The sequence below is a fragment of the Mesoplodon densirostris genome, chromosome X (genome assembly GCF_025265405.1).
Source record: "Mesoplodon densirostris isolate mMesDen1 chromosome X, mMesDen1 primary haplotype, whole genome shotgun sequence".
Lineage (NCBI taxonomy): Eukaryota > Metazoa > Chordata > Mammalia > Artiodactyla > Ziphiidae > Mesoplodon > Mesoplodon densirostris.
In genome coordinates this window covers 66,463,802-66,489,710 of record NC_082681.1, presented here as the reverse complement: position 1 = coordinate 66,489,710, position 25,909 = coordinate 66,463,802, and the positions used below count along the sequence as shown (strand labels likewise).

The 25,909-nt window shown below is 34.8% G+C and overlaps 1 protein-coding gene across 6 annotated transcripts; it reads left to right on the top strand.

Moving 5' to 3' along the window:
• The first annotated feature begins 247 nt into the window (after positions 1-247).
• On the top strand, positions 248-25,112 carry ZNF711 (zinc finger protein 711). 6 transcript variants are annotated; one of them, XM_060086651.1, is made up of 11 exons: positions 248-361; positions 2,120-2,247; positions 3,364-3,457; positions 3,831-3,935; positions 10,715-11,281; positions 16,514-16,669; positions 17,369-17,503; positions 19,622-19,759; positions 20,629-20,676; positions 22,093-22,236; positions 22,754-25,112. In XM_060086651.1, the coding sequence occupies exons 4-11, from the start codon at positions 3,857-3,859 to the stop codon at positions 23,929-23,931; spliced, it is 2,445 nt and encodes an 814-aa protein (XP_059942634.1). In that variant the 5' UTR covers positions 248-361; positions 2,120-2,247; positions 3,364-3,457; positions 3,831-3,856; the 3' UTR covers positions 23,932-25,112. The 6 variants fall into 6 exon arrangements, with proteins under 6 accessions (XP_059942634.1, XP_059942633.1, XP_059942632.1 ...); XM_060086650.1 differs by having other exon boundaries at positions 3,196-3,452; XM_060086649.1 differs by having other exon boundaries at positions 3,196-3,457.
• The last annotated feature ends 797 nt before the right edge of the window (positions 25,113-25,909 follow it).

Below are 25,909 nucleotides of genomic sequence, written 5' to 3'. Positions count from 1 at the left end.
GCGCCAAGATCGAGGCTTGCGCACTGGGTCTCGGCCAGTAACACAGCCCCGGCTTGCAATTCCGCGGGGTCTCCAGGCAGAAACCCAGCGCGGGCTTCTGGATCGACCGCGCGCGCGTGCGCGCTCCCCCTCGGCCCCCTACCCTGCAGCAAGGGGAGCGTGACGTAATGCAACCTCAGCAAGTCAGCCGCGATATAAAGGAGGACTAGGCGGCGCGCCTCCCAGACGCAGAGTAGCTTGTGATTGGCTCGAGCTGCGGAACCTCGGAAACCCGAATGTGAGGAGCTTACGGATCCACAGCTGCCGCCCCCCGCAGAAATCCGGAGCGCGGTCAGAAGCCAACTGGCGGTGGCGGCTGCAGGTAAGGAGACTCCTGAGGAGAAAGTAGAGGGACTCGGGTCCGCTGCGCTCAGTGTCGTTAGAGTGAGTTGAGGAGAGGCTCCCACCCAGCGTGTAGTGTAGGACGAAGGGAACAATGGAAGTGGCGTCTAGTCCCTAAGCGTTCCCTCCCCCTCGGACAGACAGTGTTTCTCCTCAGCAGCAGCGGGTGGCTGGAGGAATTGAGAGAATTACTTCCCCCTCAGCCGATACGTTCATCCCCAAGGCCAGAGCCCCCGGGGGCGAGAGCCGTCGTGGAGGCCGTCGGTGGCTTAGGGTGACGGGAAAATGGCGGAAAACAAAACAGTGAAGTGAAGAATGCGGCGGCCCCCTGGCATTTTCTCTCGGCGACCCCCCCCCCGCAATATTCCTCTAGGTTGCACTGCCCCTACTTCGCCCCCGCCCCCCGCCTGCCGCGGATGGTAACCTTGGAACGCGCGAGGGATGGCGGCGTTTGCGAGAAGGTGGCACTGAATCGGGCATTTTAGGGGCTAGGGAGCCGTCAGAGCCTGGGGTGGGGGTGGGGGGCGGTGTGCGGCAACTGTCGCCTCCGTTAAAACACCACCATTTTGGTTCCCAGCCGCCGTCTCCCGTGTAGCGGGGCAGAGGTAGCAGGAGGAGGATGAGGGGTTGGGCAGCACGGCGTGGGTAGCAGCGGTGGCGACCGCTGCACCAAGTGCGGGAGGAGGGGAAAGGGTATTCTTGTCTCTTCGCTCTCTTGACTTTCCACTGCAAAGGTTCTCTTGTTTGGTTGAAGATCCAGGCAGATGGGTAATATATGGGAGGGCACATGTGTGCATTCTGCTCAAAATGATTGAAACTTGGCATGATCATGGGAAAGGGAGACTTCTGCGGGAAGAGGGTTGCGTCCAAAGCTGCAATACTGCTACTTGCCAGGGCTCCTTTGTCTCCTATCTCTGCTAATACTACTTTCACATTCTCTTGCTCTGCCGCCTTAGGATTTCTCTCCTGTTCTTCACCCTATTTACATTATTGAGAAGCTAGGTCCTGAGTGAACTATGTTTAGAGGAGAAGAGGAGACGAATGAGAGTAAAATGTGTGTGTGGGGGTTGTCTTGTTTTGATTTTTGTTTTGTGATTTCTGCTCCCCACATATTTATGGAAAGATGTTTACTTGAAGAGTACTTGGTGGTTACCTCCATTCAATAAGGGTGGGAGATACACTCTTGAGAAGACTGAGAAGCCTAGCTACCTATTTGTTGTTGAATCGTTAACTCACTGCTGTTCTCATACCTCATTCATTATTGATCTTATTGAAACTTCCTATATGGGAAAAAGGTGCTCCAATTTATTTATTTGGTATTCTTACAGTGTGATACTTCCCGTAATAGTTGCACTGTGTGTTAAAATTTTTACACTTCATTGAGCACTAGTGCAGATTTTTCTGTATGAATTTGGCAAGGGTAACGCTTGCCCTTGGTTGGTTCTCTTTCACTTTCCAAAATGAGGTATTGCTAGTGATTATTAAAATATGCTTTAGGGAAGATTTTGGTTTAATCAAGTGGTCGAATTCTAAGTGAAACAACGTTGCTTATGTCATTTTAGGTAGTTGTTTCTGTTGCAATTCCTTCGGTTGCTTTTTAGATTAGCAGTTTTGAGCATATGAACCCTTCCTAATCTCACCCTGCGCATTAAAGTGTAAAGAAAAAGTCTTAAGTTGTGTAAGAGATTTGGTTTAAAATGTTTTAAAATATCTAATTATGAATGTATTTTTACAATAGGTAAAAAGAACGTTTTTCCAAAGAAAGTAACATAGTTCAGAAGGAAGAATAACAAAAAGAAAGTGCTGCAGATTTTATTTTACAATATGTAAGAATATCAACAGTTTCTTCAGGATACTCATATTAAGGTGATTAACAAATTACTTAATGTTTTATCTTTAATAATTAAACAAAATTAAGTGTTTAAAACATTTTAAAGACATCTGTAATTGTTCTATTAGTTATGTGATAAAGAAAGCAATTACTCTAATTAAATTTGAAATAGTACACTGTTTTAAATGTTAAAAATAAGTCCTTATGGCATTTTAATTTATCTCTCTGAAGCCCCGGGTAACTTATTGTGAACTCTCTTGGCCCCTCTTGACTTCATTTTGAAGGCAGAAAATAATGTGATATTTGAAAAAAGATAGCGAAATATAGATAAGAGTTTCTAAAAATTTGTAATTTTGCTCACACATGAAGTAATTTTGTTTGAATCATTTTAATATACAGAAAATTAACCTACTGCTGTAAGATTTTGATATACATGACTCAAATGTTAATAAAGATTACTCTGTGAGACTTTCCTGCCTCTTTTACACCTATCAAATTTTGAGACAAGGGAAAAAATCTTAGTGATTTCTGGTACTTAAGGATAGATTAAGTTGTCTTACATGGCAGCTTTCTAAAAGTTTCTAAAACTTAATGATGCATCCTCATCTTTTGTGTGGTATAGCCCAATTTATTAAACATTCCTAACTAAAAATGAGGAAATGTTTTATAAAATTGACAGACTTTTTGGTTGATTTACTTAGAATCTTATGTTTGAAAGTGAAGTATACATGTAGTTGTAAGAAATACGTTGAGTTGCATAACCTGACTTTAGGTTCCATACGATCTGGTGATCTTAAATATAGGATAAGTCATTTGAAATGAAATAGGTTGAGCCCTTGCTTTCAAAACTAGCATGAGGCTAGGGTGACTTTATTAATCATTAATGAAAAAAATTAGTCATACAATTACAAGTAAAAGATATTCTGAAAGAACCAATTTACTAAATGTATGTATGTGATTGATCTTATCTCCACTATATTTAGGAAGCAGTCATGTTTCATGAGTCCTCAAAACTGTGAGACAAGAGAATATAGTAGAATAAGGCCAGACGTCCTTACTGGCTCAAAGAACTCCAGGGAAACTGGGATAGAACATTTTACATTATAAGTAGAACCCCGGGAGCCAGAGGTGAAACACACGTTTATCTGCAGAACTACGCTGCAGAGCTGAGCTGGGTCTGGAAGAAATGGATGAGAGCCACTGGATGAAATTCACTAATACTAGACACCTGAGTCCTCTAGTAATGTATAAATATCCCAACTATTGTCTGTTGTCATCTTGTTCTCTTTTTTCTTCTTATTTAATAACCTATATTTTAAGTGGAAACTCAGTGCTACAATTTTGTTCTTTTGCTTGCTTCTTTCACTTCCCTATGGCTCATTACCCTTACTGTGCTTATTCTCCATTATCTTTGGTTTACTTCCATTTGATCCTTCTTTTATTTATGGTTGTCACATAAAGCATCTAATCAAGGTTTTTGTTTGTTTGTTTTGTTTTCCTTTGTAATGAGATTTGCACACCTGGTTGAGAGGCACATTTTCAATTGCATTATTTTCTCAAAGCAACTGACTTTGGCCTAAATGTATTTAAACTATTTTAAAAACCATTTATTTTACAGAGATTTGTGAATGAACTGTGCTAAGTATGGATTCAGGTGGTGGAAGTCTTGGATTGCACACATCAGACCCTAGAATGGCACATACCATGATTATGCAGGATTTTGGTAAAGCATTTTCTTTGTTATATTTTTTCTTTCTTTTTTAAGAGTCAGAATATACTAAATATCAAAACTGTATTGGGGAAGAGGAGAAATTACAATGAAAACTTGTTCTTTTGCCAGGAAAATACATTTGTAGAGCTTATTTTCTTAAAGTAAAGCTATGTGTCAGTACTCTAGATAAAATCATTCTTATAATTTTGTGGGAAGGTTGAGGTAAGGAAACTTGGAATATAGCAGTAATATGTCATTGGGAATGAAAAACTCAGTTTGCATAAATACCTGCATCAGTTCTCATGTGTAGGAAATATTAAAATATAAAATACATTTTCAGTTGCATATTTAATAAAGCTGGAAAAGGAAGCACTTCAGTCATTTCAAAGAAGTTAGTTAGATGCTTATATATGATAGAGGAATATCTTGCACTAGGTGATTAATTATATTCTGATGCCATATCCTCAGAAAGTTGTTAATAATAGCATTACCTTTTTCTTTTTTTTTTTGAAAAAAAATCCCTACTTTTGTAGCCAAGTTTTTCAGTAGCCTCTTAACAGTAGTCATTTTGATGAAGATGATAAGACTTGCTTGACAGTCAAAAAGAAACTGAATTTGGACAGGTTTAGTCTGAATGATAGAAGAGAGAGGTATCTGAAGTGTAAGAGGCGGGGATAGGGTGGTAAGAATCAAAGAAAAGATCAGAGTGAGAGTAGAAAAGATAAATGGTAAATTGGGACAAAAAGTAAACAGAAACATGAGATACTGTGGAATTGTTAAAGAAGAAATTAGGAAAGGGGGGTTACAACATGTGATACTTTACTCAATTAAGAAAATGCTCCTACTGTTTTCAGATAATATGGTTGAATATGTTATTTTGTCTCCTGTTGTAAAGCCCACAGTAATGACAGCCAGAAGAACTAGATTCTAGTCTTAGCAGTCCTATTAAATTATTTGTGTAAATGGGCAAATCACATATTTCACTTTTATGAAGGGGTTGGACTAGAAAACATTTAATGTCCTCCCCAGTTCTCTGATTCCTTGACATTTCTGTCTGATTGTAAAGGTGCAATGCATAGATTAAAATTTAATATGGTGGGAATCGAGATGACTGTGTAGTTGATGAAATAGAAAGGAATTATGGATTTATTCTGCTGAAAGAGTCAGAAGTGAGTTGTGTTGATTATGGATGACTTAGAAGTGATTTTATGTGAAAAAAAAGTATAGGAATAAACTCTAGAAGAAGGACAAAAGGCTGAAGCATAAGAGATTTCACAAAGAATTTTGTGAATTCTTTGCTAGAGATAGTTTTTCAAATTCTAGAACACTTGAAATTCAGTGTGATAAATTAAGTTTTGGTTGAAATTTCAACTTTAATTTTTTAAAATAAGATATTTTTAAATGGAAGAAAGGCAGTATTTTCTCCATTTAATACAAAATATTACCTACCCTATAGCGTCTGGTAAAGTGCCAGAACCCCCCTCACTCCTGAAGAAGTTGCCCATTAGCAAGTAAAACATAATTCGTTTCAAAGAGTGAAAAAAAATGTCTGATTGGTGCTGTCTGATTGGTGCTGTCATTCCCCAAATGTCTATTGGTGAATATTTGCTTGGTGTTCCTCTTACCTTTCTTTCTGCTCTTCCACCTCAATGTCTTGAGGTTTAATTAATCCCTTATTATATCTAATACTAAGCTTTCCAAATTCTAAAAATTGATTAGAAATTAGATACATTCTCTTTAAATTTTTGCTAACATCAAAACAGAGATATCTGCAACGCCATAAATTAATTATACTTGTGAAATATAAGAATTTAGCATACATAGGTAGAGCTAGTCAAGTAAACACACTGTGTGGTTCAGGATCTCTAAATTCCGTAAGGTTTTTGGTTAGTATGAAATGGCTACTATATTAAGAATTTAGAGACAATAAATGCTGGACAGGGTGTGGAGAAAAGGGAACACTCTTGCACTGCTGGTGGGAATGTGAATTGGTACAGCCACTATGGAGAACAGTATGGAGGTTCCTTCAAAAACTACAAATAGAACTACCATATGACCCAGCAATCCCACTACTGGGCATATACCCTGAGAAAACCATAATTCAAAAAGAGTCATGTACCAAAATGTTCATTGCAGCTCTATTTACAATAGCCAGGAGATGGAAACAACCTAAGTGTCCATCATCAGATGAATGTATAAAGATGATGTGGCAAATATATACAATGGAATATTACTCAGCCATAAAAAGAAACGAAATTGAGCTATTTGTAACGAGGTGGATGGACCTAGAGTCTGTCATACAGAGTGAAGTAAGTCAGAAAGAGAAAGACAAATACCATATGCTAACACATATGTATGGAATCTAAGAAAAAAAATGTCATGAAGGACTTAGGGGTAAGACGGGAATAAAGACACAGACCTACTAGAGAATGGTCTTGAGGATATGGGGAGGGGGAAGGGTAAGCTGTGACAAAGTGAGAGAGTGGCATGGACATATATACACTACCAAACGTAAGATAGATAGCTAGTGGGAAGCAGCCACATAGCACAGGGAGATCAGCTCAGTGCTTTGTGACCACCTAGAGGGGTGGGATAGGGAGTGTGGGAGGGAAGGCGATGCAAGAGGGAAGAGGTATGGAAACATATGTATGTGTATAACTGATTCACTTTGTTATAAAGCAGAAACTAACACACCATTGTAAAGTAATTATACTCCAATAAAGATGTAAAAAAAAAAGAATCTGAACTATTAATTTAATTCAGAAATTTATTGGACCAGTTTCTTTTGAAGGATACTTTAGAGTTTAAATTTTACAATAGTATGCTTTACGTAATAACTTGTGCGTGTCTCAGTGTAATAGTTGCCCTTGGAATCTGTGCCATTGAATTTAACTTTTGTTCAAGATTTTATTGCTGAAAAAAGTCCATATTGCTTTGGGACTTAAGTAGCAAAAAACCTTAGATGGTGGCCCAAGACGGACCCAACAAATACCAAATTTTATGCTGTCCTTCTGGTGAAAGTCCAGGTATTCACATTTAAATTAAATAACTTTAGTGAAAAGGGAAATGCTTGAAATAATGACTTGTTTCTTACTGTTATCTGGTTATCTAATTGATTTCACACGTTTTAAAATGTCTTCATATCATTTATAATTTGCTACCTAGTGAGATAAAGTCTAATGCCCTTTAATGCTGCTTACTAAATGCCTTAAATTTTAAATGAGTGACTCTATGGTAGGTCTTCTTATTCTTTCTCTTTCAAACTCTTCCTTTAGTAGTCACTCACTTGATTAGCCCTATAAATTCCTTAAAAAATAGTCTCTAGAATAAGTAACTTCTATTCTCCGCATTTAGGCAAGTTTAAAAAAAAAAGCCAGTCTGGAGTAAAACAATGAGTTCAGTTCTCAGCTTGAACCTTGGGCCAGGTTATTTATTTATTTATTTATTTATTTATTATTTTTTAACATCTTTATTGGAGTATAATTGCTTTACAATGGTGTGTTAGTTTCTGCTTTATAACAAAGTGAATCAGTTATACATATACATATACCTCTATATCTCTTCCCTCTTGCGCCTCCCTCACTCCCACCCTCCCTATCCCACCCCTCTAGGTAGGCACAAAGCACGGAGCTGATCTCCCTGTCTGTGATATGTGGCTGCTTCCCACTAGCTATCTATTTTAAGTTTGGTAGTGTATATATGTCCATGCCACTCTCTCACTTTGTCACAGCTTACCCTTCCCCCTCCCCATATCCTCAAGTCCATTCTCTAGTAGGTCTGCGTCTTTATTCCTGTCTGGGCTAGGTTATTTAATCTCTCTAAACCGTAGTTTGTTCATATTTAAAATGGGGATAATAACACTCACCTTATTACACAGTTCTGAGGCTTAAATGATATAATATATATAAAAGTATTAGGTTGCTTGGTGCATAGTACTGAATAAATATAGCTAGAGTATAGCTAAAATAAGTGACTTTGTTCAGAAATTCAGTGAAATCTAACAGATGAGTTGATAAGAGGAAAGAACAAAATTTAATAAAAGACATCTTGGATCTTGGTCTGAGTAATCTGCCAGTACCCTGTGAGGAACCCATCAATTCTTGGTCTAAGATCCTTAAATTATTTAGTTCAGAGCAAACAAGGATGTTTGGATTTTTTTGGTTTAGATCTGATTTATTTTGACCTGTAAGTTCCTGCTAGAGTTAAGACTAGGTAAACTGAAAAACACTTATTCCTTCTTCTTAGAATCCTCCCAAACAGGTTAATCTGAACCCAAACCAACACTAGCATTATTCTATCCTTCCATCCTTCCCTAGTGTCTACTCTCAGGAACCAAACTACTCTCCAGCAAATAAAATAAATGGGATTTCCCATATTTTAAGTCTAACTTATGAAAAGATTTTATAAAATACTAATTTCATTGTTCATATACATAGAATTGCAATACTGTGAATTTTATAGAGTTAACATTTAATTTTTCCCTGCTAAAAACCACATTTCCAGTCTGGTTGAATACTAAATTTGAACCCTCACCTTCTCCCTGTCTCCAAAAATGGCCAGTGGACTAATAAGTGAATAGAAAGTACTTGTTCTATACATACTCCCTTTGTCTACCAGATTTTCAAGGTTGAGGCAGTGTCCTTTTGGGTAATATGGTGGTTTAGGTGAGGGTTTGAGAATAGTGAGAAGGCTACAGAAGGGTTGAAAGGAAGAGAATCCTGAAAGGCAGCTTTTCCCTTCTCACCTTATTTTTTGATGTGTTAGGGTATTAGTAGTGTTTACTGGTCTCCATCCTAACTTGCTAACAAACTTCCATAATGAATTGGTTAATAATAGTGAACAGTGTATAACAAATGGTACTCTTTCAGGTATTACTGTATAGAAAGTGATCATTATGTAGAAAAGGCTTTGTACTGGATTATTTCATGTAGGTAATTTTGTTGTAACTGGCCCACAAACTCTGTTAATTTGTTTACTATACCACCTCAGAGAGAATGTAACAGAATTACTCATGAAGGAATTTTACACTCTTACAGTATTTACAAGGGGGGGTAGGAGTTGGTGTTTACCGTGCTGCTCAAGAAAAACGTTATTTAAAACTTTATCCCTGAAGATTTACTAATGTAGAATTTAATGCAATTTAGAGTTTGTATATATGTTTTTTAAATGAACCAAATCTTTGTCAAAAATGAGTTTTTTTTCTCCTCAAATCAGATGTTAAAGGATGCTTTCCATTTTTGAATATAGTAATTCTTGTAAAATAAAGAAGTTCAGGGACTTTTATGTCTATAATACATATTTTCTAATGTATTAAGCTTGTCATATTTTATTAACTCAATTTAACATATTAGCAGCCTTTTATGTTTGTGTGTCCTTTTTATTTTAATTTTAATCTTTTGAAATGCTAGACTCACAGGAAGTAGAAAAAATAGTATATAGGGTCCTGTATAGCCTTTACTCATCTTCCTCCAATGGTGACATCTTTATAATAACTGTAGTACAGTATCAAAAGCAGGAAATTAACATTGGTACATTACTGTTAATGGGACTATAGATCTCATTCAGTTTTCACCATTTGTGTGTGTGAGAGTGTATATAGTTCTATGCAGTTTTATTTCATATATAGATTTATGTAGACACCACCACAATGAAGATACAGAATGGTTCCATCACCATATATATGCTAAGCCAAAATAGTCACACACACACCCACCCTTGGCAACTGCTAATCTGTTCTCCAGCTCTATAGTTTTAGAATTTTGAGAATGTTATATAAAAGATTCCATTTATACATTATACAGTACAGTAACCTTTGGTAATTGACTTTTTTCATGCAGCATAATTTTCTAGCAGTTGATTCAGCTTGTTGAATGTAACAATAATTTGTCCCTTTCTTTATTGCTGAGTAATATTCCATAGTAAGGATGTGCCAGAGTTGGCTTAACCAACCATTTACCTGCTAAAGGACATTTGAGTTGTTGTATTTTTGTTTTTGATTTTTGCTACTAGGAATAACAGCTACTATGCACTGTTATGGATATTTATGTACAGCTTTTTGTGTAAACATATTTTAATATCTGTGGGAGAAATGCCACAGAGTACAACTGTTAGGTTGTATTGGTAAGTGCATGTTTTTTATAAGAAACTGGGCAAATTATTTTCCAGAGTGGCTGCTGCCATCACGTATGAAAGATCCAGTTTCTCTGCATCCTCACCAACCTGTGGTGTTATTGTTTTTTTATTTTAGTTATTCTAATTGGTGTGTAGTGATATCTCATTGTAGCTTTTTTTTTACTTGAAAATAAAATACATTAATTTTAAGGTCTTAATTTAGATTTTACTAACATCGTTTTCACCCACCTCCACCCCAGTTTCTGGTTGGTGATCATTTTTATTACAGTTAAATTGTCAGTGGTTCTTTTTTTTTTTTTTTTTTTTTTTTTTTTTTGCGGTATGCGGGCCTCTCACTGTTGTGGCCTCCCCTGTCGCGGAGCACAGGCTCCGGACGCGCAGGCTCCGGACGCGCAGGCTCAGCGGCCATGGCTCACGGGCCCAGCCGCTCCGCGGCATATGGGATCCTCCCAGACCGGGGCACGAACCCGTATCCCCTGCATCGGCAGGCGGACTCTCAACCACTTGCGCCACCAGGGAGGCCCTGTCAGTGGTTCTTTAAAATGATAGTTTGCCCAGAACTGTTTCATATTTTAAAACTATTTTATGTCATCTGATATATACATACAGTACTTTTAATTAATAAAATTACTTTTTTTGGATAATTGTTTGTATTGTAGTCGCTGGAATGGCTGGTACTGCACATATCGATGGAGACCATATTGTTGTTTCAGTTCCTGAGGCTGTATTAGTTTCTGATGTTGTCACAGATGATGGGATAACTCTTGATCATGGCCTCGCAGCTGAAGTTGTCCATGGGCCTGATATCATCACCGAGACTGATGTAGTAACAGAAGGTGTAATTGTTCCTGAAGCTGTACTTGAGGCTGATGTTGCTATTGAAGAAGATTTAGAGGAAGATGATGGTGATCACATCTTGACATCTGAGCTAATTACAGAAACTGTTAGAGTTCCTGAGCAGGTTTTTGTGGCTGACCTTGTTACTGGTCCTGATGGACACTTAGAACATGTGGTCCAAGATTGTGTTTCAGGAGTTGACTCTCCCACAATGGTATCAGAGGAGGTTCTTGTAACTAATTCAGATACAGAAACTGTGATTCAAGCAGCTGGCAGTGTTCCTGGTTCTACAGTTACTATTAAAACTGAAGATGATGATGATGATGATGATGATGAAGATGATGATGATGATGTCAAGAGCACTTCTGAAGACTACTTAATGATATCTTGTAAGTGAAACTTAAAGTCCATAATTACTTGGTAGAAACTGATTTATGTATAACACGGACAGGTTTTCTGGGATGGGGATCTATTCAATAAAAGTCATGGGATTGATCTTTTTGAAAAATATTTTTTTTTCAAAGCTGTGTTGTTGAGATGCTTTTTTGAATTTGTTCATGTTTTTAATTTATGAAAAATTATACCCATGGAGTAAAATAATGCAATTTATTAATATCTTAGAACAAAAACACAGATTTGGAAGGTTCAAAAAGTACATTAAGTGACACAATATTTTAATGGTAAATATATATATTTCAAAATGGGAAGTTTATTTCATGCAACCACTGCTTTCTTTTTAATATGACAGGTACTGGAGTTGTCCAGTTTTGCTTAAGAGTTTAAGCATAGTATGTTAAGAAATGTGTGATTAGTTTTTTTGAATTAAATACTTGAAAAGTAAATAATCAACTCAGATTGTGTCCTACAGTTCTGCCTGTGTTTGTTTTCTGTTGTCTTTATATGTGTCTGTATAGTCTATGCAAAAATACTTTAAAATATTTATTTCAGACTGCTTTACGATGTCCTTAAGACATTCTATCTGAATGAGGAAGATAGAAATATCTTATTCTCATTTTAAGTGGTAAGTTTGCCTGAACAGCAACAATAATAAAAATCTCATGATAAGTTATTGATGGAGCATGAGGAAGAAGTGGGTCTATTCTTTATAAAATTTGAAGACATTCTTTTATAGAAAAAAATCCCTTTAAAACTTAAATAATTTTTTTTATTTTAGAAAATATAATATACAAAAATTAAATATTTTTATATCATTCATTCTCTTGCCACCCAGTTCCCTAACTTTTTATAATGGTTAGAATATTCAAATTGGGACTAGTTACTCTTTTTAACCATTTTCATTTATTTTATTTTATTTAGTTTTTCCTTTTTTTTTCTTCATCGCTTAATCTTTAATTCATTTTTTTACCTCTTGGTTTCTGTTGACCATTGAATCTTTCAGGAGTTAGAAAATAAATTGCCTTGAAATGTCTCAATGGTAATTTTAAAAGTCCTCTGTTTTTTTTTTTTTCCAAGATATCTTCAAACTACTCAAGGGATAAAATTGAGGACTTAAAACGGACTGTTATCTTGTTCCTAAATCCCTAACTATTCCTGTAAGGAAATCTTATCAGCAGCTGAGTTTTTGTGGTAGGGAGTTTGTCTTCTCTCAGTCTCTGAGGTGCATCTGAGTTTTTTCCACTTTCAGACCAAATGTCACAATTTCTTTATCTTAGCAGTTGGTTAGGCTCTTCCACCTGTGCTAAGTAACTTGGAAATTAATATAGGATAATTGTATCTGTCTAAAATTATCCCAGGTGTGCTTTTCTTTAAAAATACCTAACACCCTCAAAACATTTATGGGTGATGATTTTCTTTATGAAAAGCTTCACCAGGGAAGGGAGGTTCCTTTAACTAATGAACCTATATAATGCATTCAAATTATTTTTTTACCTATAAAATCAATTTTTATTTCTTCCAGGAAAATAATTTTGTATAAAGCAAAATATATTGGTAGGGTCATTATGGGAAAGGCCATGAAACTTCACCAATTTCAGGGGTAAAAGAGAAAAGTTAATACCTTTGTATTTTTTTTAGTATAATATCTTTGTTGAGATATAATTCACATGCCATACAATTCACTCATTAAAGGTGTGCAATTCAGTGGTTTTTCATATATTCACAGAATTGTATCACCATCACCATACTCAATTCTAGAATTTTTTCTTCCCCCCAAAAGAAACCCCCATACCCTTGAGCAATCAAACCTGACACTCCACTCACCCCTCAGGCAACCACTAATCCAAATTCTTTCTCTATAGATTTGCCGGTTGTCAACATTTCATGTAAATGGAATCATATAATATATGGCCTTTTGTGTCTGGCTTTTTTCTCTTAGTATAATGCTTTCAAGGATCATCCATGTTGTAGCATGCATCAGTCCTTCATTCCTTTTTATTAATGAGTAATATTTCATTATATGAATATACAGTTTATTTATCAGTTCATCAGTCGATGGACATTTAGGTTGTTTCCACTTTTTGGCTGTTTTGAATAATGCTGCTCTGAACATTCATGTACAAGTTTTTGTGCACATAGGTTTTCAGATGTCTTGGATATATACACCTGGGAGTGGAACACCTTTGTAATTTAAATATTACTAATTTTTGTTTGTTTCATCATTGCATAATACGGATCCATTACACATTGCCTCACCCCATCCCTGTGGTACATCAATATAGAGTTGACCCTTGAACAACACAGGTTTGAACTGTGTGGGTCCACTAATACGAAGATATTTTTCAATAAATATATAATACAGTATTACATAATCTGAGGTTAATTCAGTCCGCAGATGTGGAACTATGGATACAGAGGGGCAACTGTAAAGGTATACATGGATTTTCGACTATGTGAAGAGTCAGTGCCCCTAAGCCCTGCATTGTTCAAGGGTCAGCTGTAGTCTATACTGATGTCATATTCACCATATAATTTTGGTAGATGTAACATGAAAGGGGTACGGTAAAACGCCTACTTAGTTTCTAAAAGGAATATTATACTGTAGATTTTGCTAAAATGAAATTTTAATCAAATTGTACCAATGGGCTATAGAAGAATATTGAATGATAGCAAACTTTGTAGGGTGGGCAAATAATGCACCTTACTGTTTTTTGGGGATTTTTAAAAATTTTTATTGGAGTATAGTTGCTTTACAATGTTGTGTTAGTTTCTGTTATACAGTAGAGTGAATCAGTTATATGTATACCTATATCCCCTCTTTTTTAGATTTCCTTCCCATTTAGGTCACCACAGAGCACTGAGTAGAGTTCCCTGTGCTATACAGTAGGTTCTCATTAGTTATCTATTTTATACATAGTAGTGTATATATGTCAATCCCAATCTCCCAATTCATCCTACCCCCTGCACCTTACTGTTTTAATGTTATATTTAGCACCAGTAGAATTCTGCGTTGTATATAATATTACCCACTTATTACTGGCTAGGATGTCATGTGTGTTGGGAAACAACACCGTGGGACTTGAATGTTTTAAGCCTTATAACAAAAGGTTAAGCTTGAATTTTGGGTATTTTGAGTATTATCTGTGTAAAGAAGAGTCTTTGAGGATCTATTTCTAAAATCTGTTGATTGCCTGTTAAATCTTTGTTAACTTTGTACTTTCTATAACAAAGGATATAGAATAAATCTTGGTGAAGTTGATGGTTTATCTCTTAAAACTGTACACTAACATATTTAATAACTTTATCATCTTCTATGAACTTAAAATACAGATCAAGTTTAATTACTCAATACATTTCAAAATTGTTCATTCTGAGGAATCTAATTAAGTAGAAAATAATGGATACATTAAACTGTGGACCTCGAGGAAAGGTATAAGTGGAATCAGAATAGCACCAGTAATTTCAATACTTAAAGCAAAAATTATGGTACAAAACTTTTGAGAAATGACCAAACAAATGTCTATTTCATTTCATGAGCTTTAGTTTTGTGAATTACAGTTTTAATTCAGTTTATCCCAGGAGGAACTCTGATTACTTTAAACCATTGAAGTGTAATAAAGTAGTATTTATCAGATGACAGTATTTTTTTTTCATTAATTTACTGTTAGTCCAACCTAAGAAATTCATATTTTGGACACTTTTTGAGTGTTTTATATCCTATATCTTTATTTCCAAGAATGAGAAAGTACTTTTTTTCTGAAGACTTAACTTGCCTCTTAATTTTTTTAATGATCTCATTGTTTTATTCAACGTATTTTAAAAGAGAGGCTGTTAAAAATCAGTAATATCAGATTCCTCCTCATCTTTTTTTCTTTCATTTTAATCTGTCCCAATGTGAAAAAAATATTTGCCAAAAAAGTACTAACAAAATTAGGGTTTATGATGGAATGAAAATTTTTTTTCTGTTTATTTTGATCATTTAGGTACTCTCTTTCATAGACAATAAACTATTTGAATTCTTAAATAGTGTGGAATCATTTATATTTAATCACAAAGTTAAAGTAGTTTTACATTGTAAGAAGAATTTCTGAAATGTGTTTTCACCATTTTGAAAGGCCAAAGGAATATTTTTGAATTTGCATGTATCAAATTTGAAACTGAGGTAGAGAAAATCTAGACTTTGACCCACTTAGATCTTACTGAAATTCCTATTTTAAGAGTACTGAGTTAAAAAACTTTTTAATGTCACTTTATTCTGTTTTCAGTAGCTCTGGAGTTGTTTAGCTATAGTCAAGGCTTCATGATTTTGTTTCATATATGATACTATGATACATATAGTAGGGAGGAGCAGATTTTCAGTTAGGGTTACATTTCAGTTTTTATGGGGACAGGACAAGCATTGAAATAAAAAATGGTAGGCATATAATCTTTGGGGGAGTATATTGTTTAATATTTATGTCCAAAGAGCAAACTTTATGAATATAATGTATTCATTGCATAGTTTATGCACAGTATTCACTTGAAACTAAATGATATTCTTAAAGAATCAAATTTTTAAATCTACTTAAAATGTAAGTAATCATTGTTGCTTTATTTTATATATGATTTGAAGCAAATCATACAATGGTAAACCTGGAAGTATACAAAATTTCTGATTTTAAGTAGCCTTCCATTGACTCAACAGGAGTTAAAAGTATTTACTAAGATTTTATTTTTATGATTTCTGAAAAGCCCTTTTTATAAAATCAGGTGTTTTCTGTTTTCTCTTTTTTTAAATACTAGATTTCATATGTTAATTGGTTTTAGATATACTGCTATTTAATTTGGGAATTGTTTGTCAGCTTATTTCATGAGTACTATATATTTTATGTTCTAATTTTTGTTATTAATTTTGGTGTTAGGATTTAGCTTAAAATGTTGAACATAATGGAAGATTATTTAATCTTCCCAAACCACTTTAATTAAAGCTGTATGGTTAAGAGTATTTCATATACATAAATTGAAATCTGTGATTATGTCTTTTATATAATTATGACCATGTAGTATATCTGTCTTGTATACTTTTTTCATGAAATATACCACTTTTAATGGTTGCATAATAGGTCATTAATTGAATATAGTGGGTAGGTGGTTAACACATTATTTCATATTGCACTAATACTTAACACCCACTAAATGTCAATGGTACTTTTTGACTGAAACAGTTTCCCGTTTATATTTTACAGTGGATGATGTTGGGGAAAAATTAGAGCATATGGGGAACACACCATTAAAAATCAGTAGTGATGGTTCACAAGAAGATGTTAAAGAAGATGGATTTGGTTCAGAAGTAATAAAAGTGTATATATTTAAAGCTGAGGCTGAAGATGACGTTGAAATAGGTACAAATAATAATTTTAATTTATTGCTATAATGGTTAGAAATTAGAACTTCTCTTTTCTGGAGATTAAGTTCTAATATTGCCTTCAAAGTGCAAGTCTTATAAAAGGTTTCTTTGGGGATGGAATATTTAAAAATTATACATAAATATAAAACAGGGATAGAGAATAAGTCATCTTAAATATTTTTAAACTTGAGTAGAAGATTCCAGTTGAAATTTCAAAATATATGAGTGGAGGGGATTTGGTTTAGAGTAAGAAATTATGAGTATTTAAGGGAAGGCTAGAGGCAGGGTGCTTTGGATTTTAATCCTAGTTCTTCCATTTAGCTGAGTGACCTTTGGTGAATTACTTAACCTTCTTCTGCCTCAGTTTCCTCATCCATAAAATGGCCATAATGGTAGTAACTACCTTATAATACTATTGTGAGGCTTAAATGGGTAAATACATGTAAAAAACTTAAATAGTGCTTGGCATATACAAGTGTAATGTAAGTGTTAACATTTGTTGTTATTTCTTAGTGATGACTGAAAATTTAAAGTGCAATTTATAAGAAAATTCTCTTCACACTTAGAAATTTATGTTGGAATACTTGAGGGGGAATATTTTTCTAAAGGAAAATATTTTTATGTATCCTTCTTATTAATTTAGGGAATTATTCCCTGATACTTACTGATTTTGATACATGTTTTAACTTTTAAGGTGGAACGGAAATTGTCACAGAGAGTGAGTACACCAATGGGCATTCTGTAGCTGGAGTGCTTGACCAGAGCCGAATGCAGCGGGAGAAGATGGTTTACATGGCAGTTAAAGATTCTTCTCAAGAAGATGATATCAGTAAGAAAAAAAGGCACTGTAGTGACATATCAGTAGTCATCATGCATTCTTAAAAAAAAATCTCATATTCAAGCACTACATAGGAACAAAGTTCAATAAAATAAGTCTGAACCTTTGCTATAATTAATTTAAAGGAAAAGCGTCTTTTGACTATCCGTGCATGCATGTATTGTTCAAGTGAGCAAACATAAAATACTGTGTCTGAGATACTAGGGATACAGATATCAGCAAAATATGGTTCCTGACTTTAGGAGAGCCTACAAATATATAGGGAATTACTGAGAATCTACTTTGTGTGTGTTATTGAATATGTTGCATATATATTATCTCATTTAATTCTCATAATTCATCTCTGAGGTAGGTGGTATTAGCCCTGTTTTATGGAAGGAGAAAGTGCTCAAGGAAATTAAGCAGTTGCCCAAGGTCATTCCAGTATTAAACGAGGAAGATAGGATTTGAACTCATGTCTGCCTAACTCTGCTGTCAGTGATCTTTGTACATGGCAGTGAGCACTGTTGACCTTTCTCTGAATTTAGCAGTAGAAGGGCTAGCTGGTTGTTTTCCTTCTGCCACTGAGAGAATAGCTGAGTAAGTATTCTTCCAAGTCAAGCCACCAGGATTTTTACTTATTATGCCGTTGCTGGTCTCCAAGTAGTTGCTGTTTAAGGTTTCTTGCGGCTGAGTACCACAGGGTGTAAAAAGCTCCTCACATTTCCTTTCCTGCCATGGTACACATTTCCTTATGAAGACGTTTTACTTTCTTCCTACTTTCTCCTCACCTCAGTGTAGGAATGCAGCCCTTCCCTCAGGCTTTTTCTGTCTTCTTGCCATGCTGAGACAAAAACTGCTTTGCCCTAGAAGAGCAAGAGCCTCTACTTCAGTGCATTACCTTGACAATAGTTAGCTTTACCTATACTGCACTATGATCCCCACTCCTCAGATTTCCTCCCCTAGAAGTCATAGGGAGCTGAATTCCAATCCCAAACAAACATGAATAATATACCACAGCTGAAAATGTCAAAACAAATGTGTCTAGAGGATTTGGTTAGAGAGAAAAATAATTAATTTCTATTTGGTCTCTAGATTCTTTCTTTTCTTTTTTACTCATTGGTCAGGAGACTGAAGGTTAGGTTAGCTGATGCCAGAATTCCATAGGGATGTGCAAAACTTAGACCAATGTTTCCTTCTGGTTAATTGAAAGAAGGGAAACCTAGGAGAAGAGAGATACTTTTTTCCCACGTTTTTCAGTAGTGAGTAGGGACTTCCCTAGTGGTCCAGTGGTTAAGACTCCATGCGTCCACTGCAGGGGGCGTGGGTTCGAGCCCTGGTTGGGGAAGTTCCGCATGCCGCATCTCGCGGTGCGGCCAAAAAAAAGAAAAAAAAAATAGTAGAAAATCCCAGTATGTGAATCAAATGAAAAGAGTAAATTCAAGCCAATTTTCTACTTAACATGTTAAATCCAAATGGATTATTCCACATAAAATATACCTACTGACCTTCTAGGTTTAAATTCTTTTACACTAATACTATGTTTTTTTAAATGTCTCACTTAATGCTTTTGTCTTCAGTAGGGTCTCTGAAAATCCTGCCTCTTAATGGGTGTCCACATAGCCTTGAGCCACCAGCATTTTATATTATAACCATACATTATGGTTTTACTTTCATTGTTAATTATTTTTCAATTACTAGTATTTTTGACAATTTTTCATTGCATGTACAGTACTGCGTTTAATTTACATGTGGAATAGCATGGACCACTTTCTAGTACTGATTCTATGGGAAACGCCTTCTGAGTTCTGAGGAACTATCAGGCAGAATTATGCAATACAGCTCTTCTTATGAATTCCTAATGCCCAATGGACTGTGAAATCAGTCAATATATTTCAAGCGCACATTTCATATAATCTAAAAGTCATTTTCGTAGGACTAGGTTTTCAGAGGAGGATAAGAACTTTGATAAATTACTGTCTCCTAGTGGCACCAGCCTGCGAAGTGCCTAATGTAATTTTTAAATTAACCAAATTGAAATCTTGAAAGTTGAAAGATAATCGTTTGGAAATTTTTACCCATCTATTAAATACTTGGGGTTATAAACAAGCAATTATTTCTAAAATTTAGGTTGCGCTGAAATAGCAGATGAAGTTTACATGGAAGTCATTGTAGGGGAAGAGGAAGGAACTTCTCTCCCTGAGACTCAGCTTGAGGACTCTGATGTTAATAAAACAATTGTCCCTGTTGTCTGGGCTGCGACATATGGTAGGACACTGGCATTTTTTCACCTGATAAGTACATAACATATCTATTTGATCAGTCTTTAGGTCATTAAATATGCTGTGCTAATTCCCCCCATGAGTTGGCTAATACTATAAAATGTTTTGCTGTGGACTGATTCATCTCTAGTTACTTACATAATTTTTGTACCACATATCTTGTGTTATTTACAATGAACCTTGCTTAATGCATTTTGTTTTTCAGTAGGATTTATTTTAAATCCTACATGTATAAGTGAGTGCCATAAAAAGTTTTATTTTCCTAAAATAGGAATATCCTTTGAAAATTGATCCTTCCCCTTTTGGAAAAACTTATTTTATGTTTTAACACCACAAATAATAAGATATTGGGGTTTTGAAAAGGAACAGAAATCCAGGTGTGCTCTTCTAGGAAGTACATAATGAAAGGTAAATTTATCAAGTTATTTTTTCCCTATCTATTTTATCTCATTCTTACTTAATTTACAAGATGGTCCAGGTATACTCTTTACTTTGAAAAATTTTGTTGTTCAAATGCATTAATTTATCTTTACTTGGTTTTTCCAAAGTTTCATTCATTCAACAGTCATTTATTGAGCATCTTCAATTTTGAGGGTATTCTGCAGAAATATCTACCCAGGTTTTATTTGAAAAGTAAGGTTGTCCTAGATGTTAGTAGTTTGAAGGATGCTGACAGCAGCCCTTATTTTCAGTGTGTGATATTATCTAATCTATGGGAGTGGAAGAACTCAACAACAAAAAAAAAGTTTAATCCAAGGAACGGTGATCAAAGTAAGATTTTGTAGATTAAGATGTGATCTACTAGTAATCATTATACTCAGTCTATCAGTTTTTAATTATTCTTTTTTTTTTAAGGAGATGAAAGAAGAGTTTCTCGAAGGTATGAAGATTGTCAGTCATCAGGTGAGAGAGCATTATATGTGAGATGTAAGTTAAGTAGCTGGTTTTGTGTACTGCTTGGTAGATACAGAGTTCTTAGTTTGTGTGTACAGACCCATTTGTTAGACTCTTACTTGCCTGGTCATATCTAGTTAGTTAGAAGAGTTTACCTCTTTGGGAAACTGATTAAATTATATAGAGACATAGCGTGTGTTATTCTGTGAATGCAGTTCATTTTAGATTTACCTCGGGATTTCCCTGGTGGTCCAGTGGTTAAGACTCTGCCCTTCCACTGCAGGGGGCACAGGCTTGATCCCTGGTTGGGGAACTAAGATCCCATTTGCCACACGGCATGGCCAAAAAATAAAAATTAAAAAAAATAGATTTACCTCAAGATACATATATCAGGCCACTTACTACATGGGCCATAAAAAAGTTACTATGGAAAAAATTATAAAATAGAAATTATTCTGACATGAAAGTAAAAGTTGCCCATGATATCAACCACTCGTTAATGTCTTCCTTGGGATGGAACTCTTTTTTTTTAATTTCTATGGCAACCAGTAGATTTATATAGTTGTTACATAAAGCTCATGTGTCAGTGTAAATTTTTTTTTTAGTTTTAATACACTTCATATAGTGTTATTTATTCCATGGTTGATAGTTCTTTTTATTTTCTTACACAAGGAGACTTTTTCTTATGATAAAGTGTCTATTTTGTTTCTATCTTTAGGAGGTATTTGACTCTCTAACTGTAGATTTCAGGGGAATTAATGAGAGGCATATATATCATAGCATTTAAGCTAAACAGTTTCTTAGGGCTACATTTTTAAACTAAATTGCATAACACGAGAGACTGTGAGAACTGAGATTTTATTAAGTACTTTATTCCATATACACTGATTCCACTGAAATTGCAGTAGATTTCCTGCCACATTTATCTTAACACTTAAAAAAATCAATCTTAATACTTTTTACATTAAGTAAACTATTCTAAAGCATAAATACAAGAAATCTGTTGTTTGTCATGTATTACAGTTACCATGATTGTACTGGATAATTGACATGTGTAAATTTCTTTGCTAAATCTCTTTAATTTCATCAGCCTTCATCAATGAGAAATTGATCTGATGTCAAGATTTTGTTTAGGGTCATAAAATTCAGTTTCTTATGTTTCATTCACCTTATCAGTTTGTTCCTTTAGGATGAATAAATTGGGATATTTTAAAGTTACTTTCACATGGTATCGTATTTAAAGTATTTGCATATACACATATGTGTGTAAGAGTATAAAAGAGAGAGAAGGAGAAGATGGGTGTACTTTGTGAAATTTAGTACTGCAATGGCAACTGAATGCCATGTCTTCTCTAATTCATCTAACCAAAACCAAAAAAGTATAAATATATGTAAGTTTAATGGTGTATCGATTTTTTTTTCCAGGAAATACTTTGGACTCAACCTTAGAAAACAGAAGTAGTACAGCAGCACAATACCTTCAAATTTGTGATAACATTAATACAAATAAAGTACTTAAACAAAAAGCTAAGAAGAGGAGAAGGGGAGAAATGAGGCAGTGGCAAACAGGTAAAATACTAATACATTACTCGATGAATATTATAATTACTTGAAATGCAGTAGTATTTTTTGTAACCCAAGAATATGCCAGTTGTTTGTAGTGTAGTTAGTCCTACTCCCATGTACCTACTTGTGTTTGATCTAAATAGTTGGGTTTTTTTAAATGTTCTATTGGTACTTAATAAAACTGTGCTTGTTTGCTTTTTACCCAAATGATGTTTTTAAAGAGAATTTTCAGGTTGGTTTAACAATAAAGGGTGCCTATTTCTAGTTTACAAAGAGCATGTGATATAGCATTTTGGCAGGTGAATAGTCTATAGTAGAGTGCTGTTCATTACTTTTTAGCGAGCTACTTTATTATAAATTGCTTTCAATGTGCATTTTATCTTACGGGATTTTAGTCTACTAGTATAGTTCTCACATTGTGAATGTCAGCTAATTTTGCTGCCTTTGTGGTAAAACTGTTTAAAACAGTCTGGCCAAATTTCACAAATTCACTGTTTGTTTGGTTTTTTTTTTAATCTAGCTGTTATAATAGGCCCTGATGGACAGCCCCTGACGGTATACCCTTGCCATATTTGCACAAAAAAGTTTAAATCCAGGGGATTCTTGAAAAGACACATGAAGAATCATCCTGATCATTTGATGAGAAAAAAATATCAGTGTACAGATTGTGACTTTACAACTAACAAGAAAGTGAGTTTCCATAACCACTTAGAAAGCCATAAGCTTATAAACAAAGTTGACAAAACCCATGAATTTACGGAATACACACGAAGGTACAGAGAGGCTAGTCCATTGAGTTCAAATAAACTTATATTAAGAGACAAGGAGCCGAAGATGCACAAGTGCAAATACTGCGACTATGAAACTGCAGAACAAGGACTGTTAAACCGACATTTACTGGCTGTTCACAGCAAGAACTTTCCTCATGTTTGTGTTGAGTGTGGGAAGGGCTTTCGACATCCTTCTGAACTCAAGAAGCATATGAGAACCCATACTGGTGAGAAGCCATATCAATGTCAGTATTGTGTCTTCAGGTGTGCAGATCAATCAAATTTGAAAACTCACATTAAGTCTAAGCATGGTAACAATTTGCCATATAAATGTGAGCATTGTCCCCAAGCATTTGGTGATGAGAGGGAACTTCAACGCCATCTGGATTTGTTTCAAGGACATAAGACACACCAGTGTCCTCATTGTGACCATAAGAGCACCAACTCAAGTGACCTTAAGCGGCACATCATATCTGTCCACACTAAGGATTTTCCTCACAAATGTGAGGTCTGTGATAAAGGTTTCCATCGTCCTTCTGAGCTCAAAAAGCATAGTGATATCCATAAGGGTAGGAAGATTCATCAGTGTAGGCACTGTGACTTTAAAACATCAGATCCATTTATTCTTAGTGGTCATATCCTTTCAGTTCATACTAAGGATCAGTCATTGAAGTGTAAAAGGTGCAAAAGAGGGTTCAGACAACAAAATGAGCTCAAAAAGCATATGAAGACTCACACTGGAAGGAAGATTTACCAATGTGAGTATTGTGAATACAGCACTACAGATGCATCTGGCTTTAAACGACATGTGATATCAATACATACAAAAGACTATCCACACAGGTGTGAATTCTGCAAGAAGGGATTCCGAAGACCATCAGAAAAAAATCAGCATATTATGAGGCACCACAAGGAGGCTCTTATGTAATAAGATCAATATAAAGAAAGAAGCTATTTAGAAAATATGACATGCTACATGGGAAGATAATTTCATGAACTGTTTCACCTGGTTACAAAGCTTGATATTAAATCGTAAATTTACATTCTTTTTATTAAAGATGTTAAGATATTTGAATTGAGAGGGGATCTCATAGCCCTTTGAAATTAGTTAAAGAATTTAAGGAGCACCATAGAATGGTTGCAGAAAACCTTATTTTCTATTTAATAGTATTATAATCATAATTCAGCTACAGAGGGGAAGAGCAAAGGCAACCACTTTATTTGGCTGATCATACTAGAGACAGATGTTTCTGAAAAGATCATATCTAATTGAGGAGTTTAGCAATGCTTTGCTATCTCAAGCAAGTGTCACTTTTATGCCGTTTTAGAAATGGAGTGGGGAAAATAAAATGCAGTCATCCATTAGTCACTTAGTCATTGAGCCTTTATATGGTACCTGGAAATTGAATTCCAGAAATGGCAAAAGTTTTGTGTATTCATCAATAGAAATTTCACTGGAAAACAGGTTAGATTAATTCAATACTATTTAAAAGAATTTCAGAGCTGCTAAGATTTTAACACAGGATAGGATGTTTAAAATATAGCATTCTGTACTGAAGTCTAAAGATTAAAGTTCCCCTTTTTTTGATGTTCAAGTTGATTGTTGTTAAGTGTGGCATATATGACAGAAGTATATTTGAGTCAAACGTGGCTTTCTAAAATGGATGCAACAGTAATGTTGCAAAGTTAGCACTATATTTCTTAATGATCTAAAGATTAAATTGAGAGAACACAGTTTTCTTAAATATTATGTTTAGAGGCTTTCTTTAGGACAGTCATAGCAAGTATGATTGTTCTAGTCTTACTTGCTCTAATGTTTAAAGGTGCAATTTTACGCCATTATTGAAAATTTTGATTTTTAAAATCTATATACCATATTATTAACATGCATTTTCAATATGAGGCAGTATTTATGCGGTATTTAACAAAACACTATGCTGCCAATAGAGCTTGGAGGTGGATATTCAGTTTACAGTGTATAAATTTAAAATATGCATCCCTTTAACAATGCTTTATGTTAGCATGCTGCAAATCAACATGGCGCTTAAAATAAAAAGCAGGTTTAGGGAAATTTAATGAAAATCCTGTTCATAAATGTAATGCATATGATGTGTACTTTTAAGTTTTAGTTGCTTCATGTTTACACTCAGCTGTTAAACATAATTAAAATGTAATTTTACTTCATGCTATATTGTGGCTTTGTGTTTTAAATAATGTTCACCTTTCTGTTTTTGCACCAGATAAGAATCAGTTCCTTGAGAATATTTTTTTTTATCTTTCTTAACTTCAGAATATTAAATTTGGAAATCTAAAATTGTGTCATGTGATTGTAAATGATGTATACGCTGTAAAATAAGATTGTCACTGTTACGTGGGATTATTATTTCTAAATGTTACTCATTGAAATGAGCATACAATAAAAAGCATTTATTGCACTTCAGGGTTTTGTGAGTTTATTTAAAGTTGTGTTGCAGTGTCCCTCATTAAAAGACTTCACTTAAAATTGCTCTTAGGCAACTTTGTCTTCAGTTTAGCGTCTTGTAGAATTTTGTGCATTAACAGCATGAGCTAGGAATTTAAACAATTATGATGACTATGGCATGATTATTCCTCAAAATTTTGTGTTTTTGCTAAAACCGTGATGGAATGCTTTAAAGTTGCCCATCTTAAGACTTGAGACTTAGTATTACAGAGAAAACTAAAAATTCTTAACCTGCTTAAGTAACACAATCCTGAAAAATGAATCTAATTATATTCCCAATAGACCAATATACATTCAAAAGGAAAAGTATTAAATCAAGTGTTTGGGAAAGATTTCTGCAAATGAGCATAAAAATAACGTGCTGTATTCAAACTAGTCAGCATTCAGTAGAATCCATGTACCTGGATATAATATATAGCGCTAT

Bases quoted from the DNA above. Each gene is read 5' to 3' on its own strand.
- ZNF711 (XM_060086652.1), top strand. From the start codon at position 3,857: ATGGATTCAGGTGGTGGAAGTCTTGGATTGCACACATCAGACCCTAGA. The intron at 11,282-16,513 runs GTAAGTGAAACT...TATATTTTACAG, and splicing joins AGACTACTTAATGATATCTT to TGGATGATGTTGGGGAAAAA. The intron at 20,677-22,092 runs GTGAGAGAGCAT...TTTTTTTTCCAG, and splicing joins TGAAGATTGTCAGTCATCAG to GAAATACTTTGGACTCAACC.